General features: G+C 41.1%; 1 protein-coding gene across 2 annotated transcripts in view; it reads right to left on the reverse strand.

Annotated features, from left to right (window-relative positions):
• LAMB4 (laminin subunit beta 4) overlaps positions 1-13,204 on the reverse strand; it is a 99,578-nt gene that overhangs the window by 67,500 nt on the left and 18,874 nt on the right. For both annotated transcript variants that reach the window (XM_024249888.3, XM_054559653.1), the window contains exons 9-13: positions 11,897-12,085; positions 7,257-7,436; positions 4,005-4,114; positions 1,136-1,215; positions 424-574 (exon numbers count right to left, since the gene is read on the reverse strand). In XM_024249888.3, the coding sequence (XP_024105656.2) occupies positions 424-574; positions 1,136-1,215; positions 4,005-4,114; positions 7,257-7,436; positions 11,897-12,085 (710 nt within the window). The remainder of the gene's footprint in view (positions 1-423; positions 575-1,135; positions 1,216-4,004; positions 4,115-7,256; positions 7,437-11,896; positions 12,086-13,204) is intronic.

A 13,204-nucleotide genomic window follows, 5' to 3' on the forward strand; every position in this document is an offset into this window, starting at 1 on the left:
GTGTCAGGCACTGTGCTAGGCGCTAGTGCAACAATGATGAATGCTATACACATCCACCTCACCCTTTTATAGTTTATAGTATCATGGGGAGATGGAGAAGTAGATGCTCAATAAACACATTTTGTCTAATGGGTATACCTTGCAACAGCAAAAGTAAAGTCTGTTTCATCATAATTTGATCCATTCACATTTATGGGCCAGATCCTGTGGTAGACCTCGGACACAAAGATGAATTCAACAGAGACTCTGCTCTCAAGAGTTTATATAATCTGCATTTGCAGGTTATAATAAACTCTGATCTGCATCTTTGGGCAAAAGCATTATTTTCTAGGTATCTTAACCACGATCTCAAGTATGCGCTGTGTGTGTTTACTGATGTATCATTCAAACACAGTCTGTAGGGAAAGTAAATGAAATACGAACCAAAGGTGCCAGTCCTTGGAGTGGTGTGGCTTCCTCTGCCTCATAGAGATAGAAATTCAAAGGAGCAAAGAAGTAGCCAGGGGCTGGTTCAGAGCAGCTACGGCCAGTGACATGTGGGCGGCATTCACATTGCCCATTCTTGGGTGAGCACCTGAGGAAAAAGCAATTCATCATGAAAAAATGCAAAGTAGGTGAGTGTAAAATGAAGGTGTAGGGGTGCTGGGCTAATGCTTCCTGAGTTTGGAGCAATCCTTAGAATCAGTCAATCAACAGTCCTGTGGGCAGATGCAGAAAGGCCATGGGTTTAACATAACTGGTCTTGAACAGTGAATCCAGGGCCATGGAGCCCAGGTGGCCACTTTCCCCACTCCCTGCCCCCGACCCCCACCGCCAGGTTCTGCTCTAAAATCTGGCAAAAAGGGGGCATTAGGATCTCTCTTTACAACATGGCAAAAAGCTGGCGTTTTAGGCAGGTCACACGTATTCAAGCACCCATGCCACCAGCCTGTGGTGGGATACCCAGCAGAAGGATTGTTTACCTCACCCTTGGAAATATTTGAAGTGAAAGAAATCAATGGGCTGTAGTTAATGTCTCAAGATCATTGCTTGTCATGGAATGAAATTTTTCACCTGACTATGAGCATATCAGGATAAAATGTGCTTTTATGTTTAAATAAGGAATATTGCTATAAAACTTACTCATTTGACTTACACGTTAGAATAAGCACCTCCAATATCACAGTCACAGGGAGAACACCCATGGAGATGATTTCCCAGGCCCCAGTATCCAACCTACAGAGAAAAAAGGCTCAGCTGATTCCAGCTATGAAGATGCTGTTGCTCTGAAGTGCAATATTGAAATCACTACAATGCAATTGCCACACATCAAATAGCCAAACAGCCTGCACCAGAGAAGCCTTCCTGGCCTGTGCGCTTGGCTAATGATCTTCCATGGACACATCTCCCATCTCCAGGATCTGAAGTAAAGGGACAGGGCTGGGTGCGGTGGCTCCTGCCTGCAATCCCAGCATTTTGGGAGGCCGAGGTGGGTGGATCACTTGAGGTCAGGAGTCTGAGACCAGCCTGGCCAACCATGGTGAAACCCCATCTCTACTAAAAATACAAAAATTGCCTGGGTGTGGTACATGCCTGTAGTCCCAGCTACTTGGGAGGCTGAGGCAGGAGAATCGTTTGAACCTGGGAGGTGGAGGCTGCAGTGAGCTGAGATGGTGCCACTGCACTCCAGCCTGGGTGACAGAGTGAGACTCCATCTCAAAAAAATTTTATAAAATGAAGGGGACAGGAAGGTTGTCCATGTAATGCGTCAAGTGGAAAAGCAATGGGAGCCTTACAATTCCTCTAACATCATCAGTTTATGCTCAAGCTGGGTTATATAAGTCCTATCGGAATAGAAGTTCTTCTACTAGCCTATGTGTAACTGCCTTTATTTCTCCCATCCCACAGACGGAGTCTTGTCCTTTTGCCCACACTGGAGTGCAGTGGTACGATCTCAGCCAACCTCCGCCTCCCAGGTGGAAGCAATTCTCCTGCCTCAGCCTCCTGAGTAGCTGGGATTACAGGCGCCTGCCACCAAGCTGGGCTGATTTTTGTATTTTTAGTAGAGACAGGGTTTTACCATGTTAGCCAGGCTGGTCTTGAACTCCTGACCTCGTGATCCATCTGCCTCGGCCTCCCAAAGTGCTGGGATTACAGGCATGAGCCACCAGGCTCGGCCGTGTAACTGCTTTTTAAAAAACTGATAGGTTCCCTTACCACAACAATCCCTGGGAATTTTACCCATACAATACTGAAATACTTGAAGGCAGAGAAATCATTCAAGCTAATTTTGAGATATTACATGAATATCACACTTTAGCATAGGCATTTGTTTATCAATCAGTTGTTCTGGCGTAATAACGTGAATCCATGTGAGAGAGTCAACTCCATTCTTCCAGACTTTTTCCATCATTGCAACATCTTGACCGTTGTTCAAAATAAACAGCTGGTGAGATACAAATAACTATTTTCTAAGTGTTATAATATTTAGTACAAAATGCTAAAAAAAATTCTCCTCCCACAAATCTCAATTGAACATGCTCCGATAAAACTTAAATTTTAGTAGGTATGAAATTCTCTTTGGAAATGGTCTTGTTAGGCATCCATATTTTTTGTATCTTGGTATAATTTTATGCATGATTTTACTCAAAAAGATGTCTTTTAGATATTAAATATTGATGTCTTTGGACACAATGCGACAAAGGACTTGATGTTTTTCCCCAAACCAAAACTTCAGTTTAAGAAAAAAAAAATGATGTGATAGGAACTGCTTCCCACAGGATGTGGTTGTGAAAACTTCCTCTAGGACAGGGAATGCTGCCATGCTGGCCACCTCAGGGCAGATCCAGGGCACCAGCAGAGAGATGTGGATATGGAGAACCTAGTGGGTTCATGGGCTCAGCCACGATGGACAGTTCCTCCATGGGGTGTCCCTGTTCAGTTATTTTGCTTGCTTGCCCTGCAAGCAAAAGTGAGTCTGTACTGCACACGTAGCAGTTAACCAGCCAGTGAAAAAAGTCAGCCTGAGCCTAAGCTTTGTCTGGAATTACATGATTTGGTCGATCACATAATTTCAGGATTTGTTGATCCTGTAACCAACTGTGCTCCTTTTTTTGTGTTATACACTTATGGTCATGGAGATTGGCGTGGCTGACCTTTCTCTTTAAGGTACAATTTTCAGATTTTTGACTTGTCTTCCAGAATCCCTTCTTCATATTTCCTTCCTTGCTTCTTTCCCCCACCCTCTCTGCCCCATCCTGTTTTCAGTAAAATGACTTAAAATATGAGCACAAAACCGTGTCTTCATAGGCATATGTTTCTTATTCATCAGCTACATTTCTTCAGACACATCGAGGTCACTGTTCTTTTATTAGGTTAAGATTTTTTTTTTTTTTTCTTTCAAAATGTCATGGTGAGCTGCCAAGATTGGAGAACAAAGAAAAGAGTTGGGTTTGAACTCCCCAATTGCATCATGCATTTCTTATAGAGTGAATATGTTTTATTTTACTAATTTTAGATGATACATGCTTGTATGTTTAGTAGAGTCTGTGAAAAATCCAAGAGTTTATTTCCCACAGGAATCTAAAATACATTAAACCTAAGTTTGTTTTTTTATAAGACCTTATCCAAAACATTTTTAGGAAGGGAGTGGTAGGGATGACAAGGGGATTCTGTACAAGGGATAGAAGAAAGTTCTGGTGGCCCAAAACATGGGCAGATAAATGTTCTTCTATTCTACCGCTTGGCATTTTCAGGAAAACAGTGGATAAACCTAATCACATCTGTGCCTGGGTCGGTTTAGTCCAGTCCAGTGGTGTGCTGGTAAATGTTTAACAGGCAGCTCAATGCAGGGGTGAGGGGAGGCTGATAGTGTTTGCTGATTTCTGTAGTGTAAATACTCATACCACTGGAGTATTAAAACACAATAGGACAAGAAAGAGATTAGCAAAACCAAGTCTCACCTAGGCAATGGCAATAGAAATCTACATCACTATATAAAAGGGAAACTATAGGCAAATACATACAGTGCATTCTTCGCAGTGTGCTCCGGTGACATATGACAGGCACAAGCATTGGCCTGTATCCACATCACAGGTCAAGAATGGCAGACTCCCAAGGGGGTTACAGTTGCAGGCTGAAAGCACAGCATACACAATTATTCTCATTCTTAATTCCTCCGCTCTAGCGAGTATACTTAATAGCTCACACAAAGCAAGAAGCATAACCGCAAGAACACAGAGAAGCCTGCCCTGCCAGGTTTATTGTGTGCCTGGCTGTGTGATTATTGTATTGCACATAACCTCACAGAGGAAATCCTGTGTCAGACACTTCCAGAGCCTTATGTAGTTTTACTGGATGGCAATTAGGAGGAGGAGACAAGTAGGTGTAGCTAGTTGTACATGCTGCAGTACTGGCACAGTAACCCTAAGTGATGCTGACAAGGCTGGTGACTCAGAGGCAGGAGTTTCTGGGAGTCATGGTTATTACTGATGGCTCCTTCTCTGGCAGATGCATCTGGAATCCCGCTCTCTCTTCTCTCCTTTAGTACTTTGTTACCTTTTCTCTTAATTCCCCCCTCCTTCTTCTCCTCTACTGGTAGACATTTCTGAGCCCTGCATATGTTGCAAAGGCTAAGAAGACATGCTACCAGAGCAAGGAATACACTTGCAGCAAATACCAATGTTCATGGAAATAACCCAAATGTCTCATTGACTAATGAATGGATAAATAAAAGTGGCACCTCTGTACAATAGTTATGTTATTCAGCAATAAAAAATAAAGACTGATGTAATCTGCAATATGGATAAAACTTGAAAACATTACTAACTGTACCATCTTAACCATTTTAAGCAGGCAGTTCAATTGTGTTAAGTACATTAACATCGTTGCATAAACCAACTCCAGAACGCTTTTCATCCTACAAAACTGAAACTCTATGCCCTTTATATAATAACTCCCCACTCCTTCTCCCCTCTAATCTGTAGCAACCACCATGCTGCTTTCTGTCTGATTTTGACTACTCTGGGTACCTCATATAAGTGGAATTATATAGTCTTTGTCTTTTTGTGACTGCCTTCTTTTACTTTGCATAATGTTCTTAAGGATCATCCATGTTGATGGATGTGTCAGAATTTTTTTCCTTTTTAAGGAAGAATAAGATTCCATTGTATGTAAATACCACATTTTGTTTATCCACTCACCCATCAGTGGATACTTGGGTTACTTCCACCTTTTGGCTAGTGTTGCTATGAACATGGAAATACAAATATCCCTTCAAAGCTCTGCTTTCAATTATTTTGGGTATATATGTAGAAGAGGGGTTTCTTTTGTGGGGGGACGAAAATGTTATAAAATTGATTGTGGTGATGATTACACAGCTTCCAATATACTAAAAATTATTGAATTGTTTACAGGGTGAATTGTATGGTATGTAAATTATATTCAATAAAGCTGTTATGGGCTGGGCACAGTGGCTTATGTCTGGAATCCCAGCACTTTGGGAAGGTGAGGCAGAAGGATTGCTTGGGATCAGGAGTTCAAGACCAGCCTAGGCAACACAGTGAGACTCCATCTCTCAAAAAAAAAAAAAAAAAAAAAAAAAAAAATTAGATGGCTGTGGTGGCACATGCTTGTAGTTCTAGCTACTTGGATGCTGAGGTGAGAAAGTTGCTTGAGTCCAGGAGTTTAAGGCTGCAGTGAGCTATGATTGTGCCACTGTAAGCCAGCCTTGATGACAAAACAAGACTCTGTCTCTCTCAAAAAAAAAAAAAAAAATTTAAAGCTGGTATACACCCACACACACCAAAATAATGTTCAGCCTGTTCTTGGAGGACATCAGTTTAGTCAGAGTCAGAGAAACATGTGGAATGCTGAAAGATATGATGGGAAATTGGTTTGACTATATAATTTATTATCATGACATTTAATTTTGCCATCAAACCCAAGAAGAGCGTTTTACTACAGAAAGATTCAGCCCAATGTTTTCTAAACATGCAAATAAGCCACAGTTCCTTATATGGGCAAAAATATGGAGCAGGAGGCTGTGACCAAATGGAAATTATTTACCCAGGGTTTCTGAGGAATCTGTAGCTCTACAGAGGCCCGGAGCAGCTCTAAATTTCTGTGATCCTATAGCTAAGGGTCTCCTCATTTAGCCTTAGAAAACTGCTGAGGTGTTTTTCTATTTCCGCTCCCCCGCTTCCCTGAGCTCTTTAATTTTTTTTCTTTTATCAGAGAACATATGGACCAATATTAGAAGGGGTATGAGAAGAAAGGGGAAACATAATTTAAAAAATAAAAAGAGGCCGGGCATGGCGGCTCATGCCTGTAATCCCAGCACTTTGGGAGGCCGAGACGGGCGGATCACGAGGTCAGGAAACAGAGACCATCCTGGCTAACAAGGTGAAACCTCGTCTCTACTAAAAATACAAAAAATTAGCCGGGCGTGGTGGCACGCACCTGTAATCCCAACTAGTCCGGAAGCTGAGGCAGAGACTCGCTTGAACCTGGGAGGCGGAGGTTGCCTTGAACCGAGATCACGCCACTGCGCTCCAGCCTGGGTGACAGAGCGAGACTCTGTCTCATAAATAAATAAATAAACAAACCACCACTTGAAAATTGCCTAAGATGACATCAGTCTTGCAGAAATGCATAATGTAATTTAATGGATTTGTATGTAGAGGTCTAGTGGAAACCAAAAAAACTTTTGCAACTTGGCGTTAAATTTCTTGCCATTTCCCTGTGTTTGTTCCAGTGGGGAAAATGTGAATGCCCCCTGCTGGTCCTTTACGATAAACCCAGCAAACCACAGAGAAAAGTTCTCCACTAACCGCTTAGAATTTACGGGAACCATTATGTTACTTTTTAAAACCCAGAGGTTGGCAGGATTCTTAGGTATTTATGATCATCAATTTTTAGGGCAGACAGAGACAGCCCCAAGCTTTAAAACACATAGGGGCCGAGGTAGGCGGATCACTTGAGGTCAGGAGTTTGAAACCAGCCTGGCCAACATGGTGAAACCCCGTCTGTATTAAAAATACAAAAATTATCTGGGCGTGGTGGTGGACGCCTGTAATCCCAGCTACTCGGGAGGCTGAGGAAGGACAATTGCTTGAACTTGGGAGGTGGAGGTTGGAGTGAGCCGAGATTTTGCCACTGTACTCCAGCCTGGGCGAGAGAGCGAGACGCCATCTCAAAAACAGACAAACCAACCAACCAACCAACGAACCACATAGGGGTTGATGGACGCTCTCCCCGCCCCCCCACTATGGACTTACGCTGGCAGCCCAGGGGGTCAGTGACGCTCAGTCCGTAGTGGTTGGGCTTGCACTGGTCGCATTTGGCTCCTTCCACGTTCTCCTTACAAAGGCACTGGCCGGCCACAGACCGTAAGGCAGGATCAGAGTGGCTCACACAAATGCCACCAGATATGGTCCCATCAGGGTCACATTCACAAGCTGGGGACACAGACATTCATTGTTTTAGTTCATTGCAAATTGTGGGAAGCCTGAAATATAAGCACAGCATTTTACTCATGCTATAACTATCTTGCTTTGTTTAAATAATTAAATGTTTAAATAATTAGACCACTTGGTAAGAGCTATTCAGAAATGTCTCCCAGATCTCTAGCCTTGGAAAATGTTGAATAAATCCATGCGTATGTTTTTAAAAGACTTTTAAATGATTCAAAAGTCAGAGGACCAGAGGAAGACTGCTGTTATAAAAATTAAGACTAGATTGTGTTAAGAATAGACTGATTCTTCTGGGGATGATGAGAACGTTTTGGAATTAGGTAGAAGAGATGGCTGCACAACATTGTGCTGGTGAACTGTTGTTCATTTAAAAATGGTTAATATTTTATGTTATGTGAATTTCATCTAAAAAATAGATTTAAAAGAAGACTCTAAAGGTGAAAATAAGGTCAAAATCTCTGAAACCTGGTTAAAAAGTAAGTCTCTCCTCTCTGACAGAAAAATATGTCACAAGGAAAAGTGACATTCTATTTTATTTTTCCTGGAAGAAACACCTGTAAGAAGGAAAGGGAGGGAATAGTGAGAAGTATTCATATCCTTGGTTTTGTTGGGGGAAATCTGCTGACAGGTCAAGAGCTTGATGGAAGAGATTCTGGAAAATGGGATAAACAGTCACTTGCAGCAAAGGAGCAACAATGGTAGCAACCTTTTTTCTGTTGTTGTTGTAGACATTTGAACAACTCAAAGATGGTGTGTCATATGAAAAAGAATGTTGACCGTGTGAATCAATTCCAGAGGGTAGAATCAGGAGAGAGTAGAAGTCACAAAAGGTAGTACTTGGTTGAGTTTAAGGAAGAACTCTCTAATAGTCAGGGGTGCCCGATACTGCACTAACCCCTCATCATCGGAGGTGTCCAGGTAGATGTTGAAACAGCACTTGTGGCTTTGGTATGGACGACAAATGTGTTGTTGGACATTAGATGACCACCAAGGTCTCTTGTACCTTTGTGGTTCTGTGTTTCCATGGGGTTCCACTTTTAAGGAGTGCAGTAAAAATAAAAATATGAATATCCTGATTTTAAGGAACAGTCACATTCACATTTATACATGCTTGCTTTGGATTACTAAAAACAAAACTGTCAAGTCTAAAACCATGTCTCTATAACCACCATTTAGGTGAGTGAGTTTAGTGAAAACAATTCAGTCAAACCACTTGTTTCGCATTATTGAAGCAACTGGTGTTTGCTCTCTGACGCAATCTTTCAAATTTCAATCATTTGTTATTTGTTATTGTTTTGTGACTGGTGACTTACTATGAAAAAATAGCACTGAGTTCTGTTTAGTTTGGAAAAGCCACAATTTTCTTCTAATTAAAGCCAGTTGCTTCTAGAAAGAAGGGAACAAACTGGATTCATCTTAGAAGTGGCCAAAAGGAAAAAGCTAAAATTTCTTTGGGAGACACTCCAAAGAATCAGTATTGAGTTCCAGAGAATCATTTAATTATGCACAGAAGTATCCTTTGGGAAAGAGATGTGGGAAGGGTAGATAGTAAATGTTCTTTGAAATAGCCTTATGTCATGACCTTTAGAAGTCTAATTGAACGTCTTGGTGTCACATAATTCTAGCAAACTTTCATTATCAGTAGTTGAGTCTACCAAATCTTGGTTTTTCTGTATCAAATTTAATGGCAACTTAATTGTAGAAAACTTAAAATTAGTCAACTCTTATGCCTGGAATCTGCTTATGTAAATATTTAGGTTCGAACAAGGACAACTTAGAGAAAATTTATATGAGAATGCTAATCAATCTTCAAATACACATCATTTGTATATATACACATAAACATTTGTTTAGGTAAACTGGGAGAAACTGGGGTGTCTCATGATAGTAGTTTGTTACAAGCTCCTCATCTACCTTTTATGGAAAAATTCCTTGTTTACAAAGAATGACTTCTTAGTTTCATACCAGGAGTACTAGTTTTCTTTCCAAAGTACTATCGAGTTAATACTCAGTGGTTTTTAAGGAACAAGACTTTGATTGATGTGCTCAAAATATTTGGTTTATTATTTCCAAATCTCTTTCCAGATTACTAGATTATCTGTTTCAATAATTGTATTTCCCTGATTCTACCCAAGAGAGCAATTTAATCTTCTTTTATAAATACATAGCTTTTAAAACAATAAAAGTTATGTGTATGCATGATTACAGATTGTGGTAAAAACTGTAGGATATTTAGCAAATTGCTCTAAAGAAATACATTTTCTGAGAATCTAGTTCTTTATATCAATTTTGAACAGGTCACATAAGGTAAATTTTATATAGTCAGGTGCTTACTGAGTAATCCAAGCTAAAACATTTCATTGATGCATTTTCTATATTGTGGTTACTTAAAGTTTGAAATCTAGGACATTGAATCTATTCAGGTGGCCAGTGAATTACACTGTATAAGACTTCATTTTATATATTATGATTATATAAAAGTTGAAGTTAGATTTTATAGCAGCTTCCCTGCCCCCACTTCAGCATTATATGGATATACCCTAAGAAGTGGGATCCCTGAGTACTGGGAGAGGCAATCCTCCATGGGTGCTGGTATTGTGAACGTTCTTGCTAAGTGTGCCAGCTGTTCAAGTCCCCACTGGTTCTTTACCTAGCCATTTCTTAGAGTTGTGCTTGCAGTAAGCAACCTTGAGGGATGGAGTGGCATCTTCCCTGAATAAAAAATAGGCTTGCTTCCACTTACTATAAAGCAATGAATCCTCCAAGTTCAGTGTTCCTCAGCTGTATCATCAACTCACTAGATATGCATTATTCACATGGTATCCTTTGTGTCACTCCCATGGGACATGGGGACATGGAAACTCAGGCTAATACAATGATCTTGTTGCTTGCTATGCCATGAGTTATAAAGTCTTTTGTCTTTGGCCCAAGAGTTTTGTGTCTTCTGTTTGTATCCATGAAACAATAACAGGCTAACTTGGTCATCTGCAAGTAGAGTAAGATTTCAGACCCAGTTACTGACACTGGGTATTTGAAATCAGGATGGAGTATTTCTGTAGGCAAAAAAATGTATAGCAGTGATGGGACGAGAGTGAGCAAGCAAGGTGGCTGGGGTGCAACATTTAAGGAGGTACCCACTCTCAGATTTGTGTAAACAGCAAGTGTTAGCCCTGCACTTCCATCGCCCTGATAGCGAGTTCTTCCTTACATTTTGGAACTTAAGTGCCTTCCTTGGCTCACTCTAGTCCCAGTCCTGCAAGAAAATGCAAATTAAAACAATGATAAGTTACCATTTGATTAGTGAAAATTAAAGTGTGATAAAACCAAGATAGCAAAAATTGAAGTTTGACAAAACCAAGTGTCGGCAAGGATGTAGAGCCCCAGGAACTCCCATTTACTATTGGTGTGAGTGGCCATTGGCATACTCACTTAGGGGACCATGCAGTGTTATTTAATCAATTTGAAGTCCATACTCCATGGCCCAGAAATTCCACTGCTAGGTATATCTCCTAGGGACAATGTTTGCATAGATGCACAAGGTCACATACACAAGAACGTTTACTGCAGCATCCAAAGAAAAATGAACAAATAAGTTTTGTCATACTTAAAGGAAAAACTTCTGTAAGAAATTAAAATGGAAGAACTAAGACTACCTGATATAGAAAAGTCTCAAAAATATAATGTCGAATGAAATACCCAAGTTGCTGAAAGACACATACAAAATGACATAATCTATCTAAACTTTGAAAACATGTCAACATATATTGTTCATAGATAAAAACACATGTGAAAGTGTGACAAAAAATCATGATAATGCAAAATATATGAGTTTACCACTAGCAAGGAGGGTAGACAAATGGGACAGTTGTGTACCTGAGACATCAATATAGTGCCTGTCATGTTTTATTAAAGAAAGTCCCAAGAGTGACAGGCTAAGACTGTTTTAGAGAAAGCTGATGGTGGGGTATAAGGGTGTATATTATATTATTCTCTATTATTTTTATACATGCTTGAAATATTTCATTTAAGAAGTTGAATTCAAGATAAAAGATTTTTAAAGGTTTTTAAAAAGTGCAAGATAAGTAACATGTTAGCTTATGCATCTTAACAGCAAAATTGAAGTGTCTACAGCCAGTCGAATGTTTTAGCCAATTTACCACTTTGGTTCCTCCCCCAGCAGGCTTCCATGATACTTAAGGTGTCTGCCTCTCCTGGTGGAATCCTGCATAATTTCCCAACTACCAGGACAGACACAGATTATTTGGATCAACTTGTTTGCAGAAGGACGAGCTCTTAAAGCTGAGGTATTTTTGCAATCCTCCACTCTCCAAAATAGGGTAGTTTGGAGATGCCGTTAAGCAGAGGGGGCGCAGGCAGCTCCAGTAAGATCAAACTGAACTTTGCTCAGACAGTGGGTAGGATCCAGGTAGAGCCCGGGGACTCACGAATGCATGCGTAGGGATCTGAGATGGTCTTGAGCGGATCCCTGTAGAAGAGGGGCCTGCAGCGGTCGCAGTGCTGCCCCTCAGTGTTGTGCTGGCAGTCTTCACACACGCCCCCGCTGAGGCCACCGCTTGCCAGGTACGTAGTCATGTCAAAGTGACAGCGGCTGGAGTGGCTGTTACAGCTGCACGCTGAAAGGAGAAGAGAGTGACTGAGAGGTAGACTAAGGCCTCGGGTGGCACAGCCAGTGCCCCCGCACTGGTCAGGGCACCCGCTAGTCCTCCTTGTCCTCCTGCCATTTCGTGTTCTTTGTATAGATGCACCAAACAAAGGGCCAAAATGTGTGTCCTCGGGGGATCGTTCTAACACTCTGATTCTGCTCCTACGCTTTCTATAAAATGTGCTCCCTATACGTTAAATATGTAGTTTTTAAAAATCAAGTGAACAAAAGTAAATCATTTCGGTGATCTAAAGCCACAGAGTGCAATATTTGTGGTGTTCATTAAAGGATGCATTTACTGACTTATGCTTTGTGCAACTGAAATTTTTACATGACATGTTCTGCATGCTCTGGGATTCCTAGAGAAGACGGCAGAGCTCAACCGGCCTGGCCCCTCTTTCCACAGGAGCAGAGAGCTGCAAGGGCTGCGGTCAATTTTATCTCATCTGAGGCTAGGCCAGAGGCCTGGAGGGAAAGGCAGTCTGTTTGGAGGAATTTGTCTTTATGGTAATGTCTACACTGTTTGTCTTTTTGGTTCTTTTCCTGTAAACAGTCTAAGGTCAGGCTGCGTTTTCCCGGGTCTTGTATACTGTGACTCTCATGGATGAGGCTTTTTTATTAGAGCTCTTCTAGGGACATTTCATTCCCTTAAACTCTGTTTTTCCTAGTCTGGGAAAAGAAATTGAATAACAAATTTGTTTGGAAGTTCATTAAAATTCAGAGGCAGCAAACATGTTAGCCAAAACAAAACCAGCATTTTATTAGCCTGAGTATTTTATTTAAAACAATACAATGGCCTGTCAAACTCATTCCTGGGCCTCATTTCTCCTATTATCCTACAGATGGGTTTAAGTTCACGTTCATGGAATATATGACTGTTCAGGATGGCAGTACAGATCTCTGAACCAAGCCTAGTGTTCACCAAATTCTTGAAGTTGCCTTGTCCCCACTGATATTGCCATTAGATGGCTCCATCCCTCTACTGGAAGGGTGCCACACAACATGCTTACTGTTTCATTTTTAAAATTAAACTTAATTTGTGGTGGGAGGGTTGGAGAAGTTGGCGATTCTTCTATGTGGGATAATTGGG

The sequence above is a fragment of the Pongo abelii genome, chromosome 6 (assembly GCF_028885655.2).
Source record: "Pongo abelii isolate AG06213 chromosome 6, NHGRI_mPonAbe1-v2.0_pri, whole genome shotgun sequence".
Lineage (NCBI taxonomy): Eukaryota > Metazoa > Chordata > Mammalia > Primates > Hominidae > Pongo > Pongo abelii.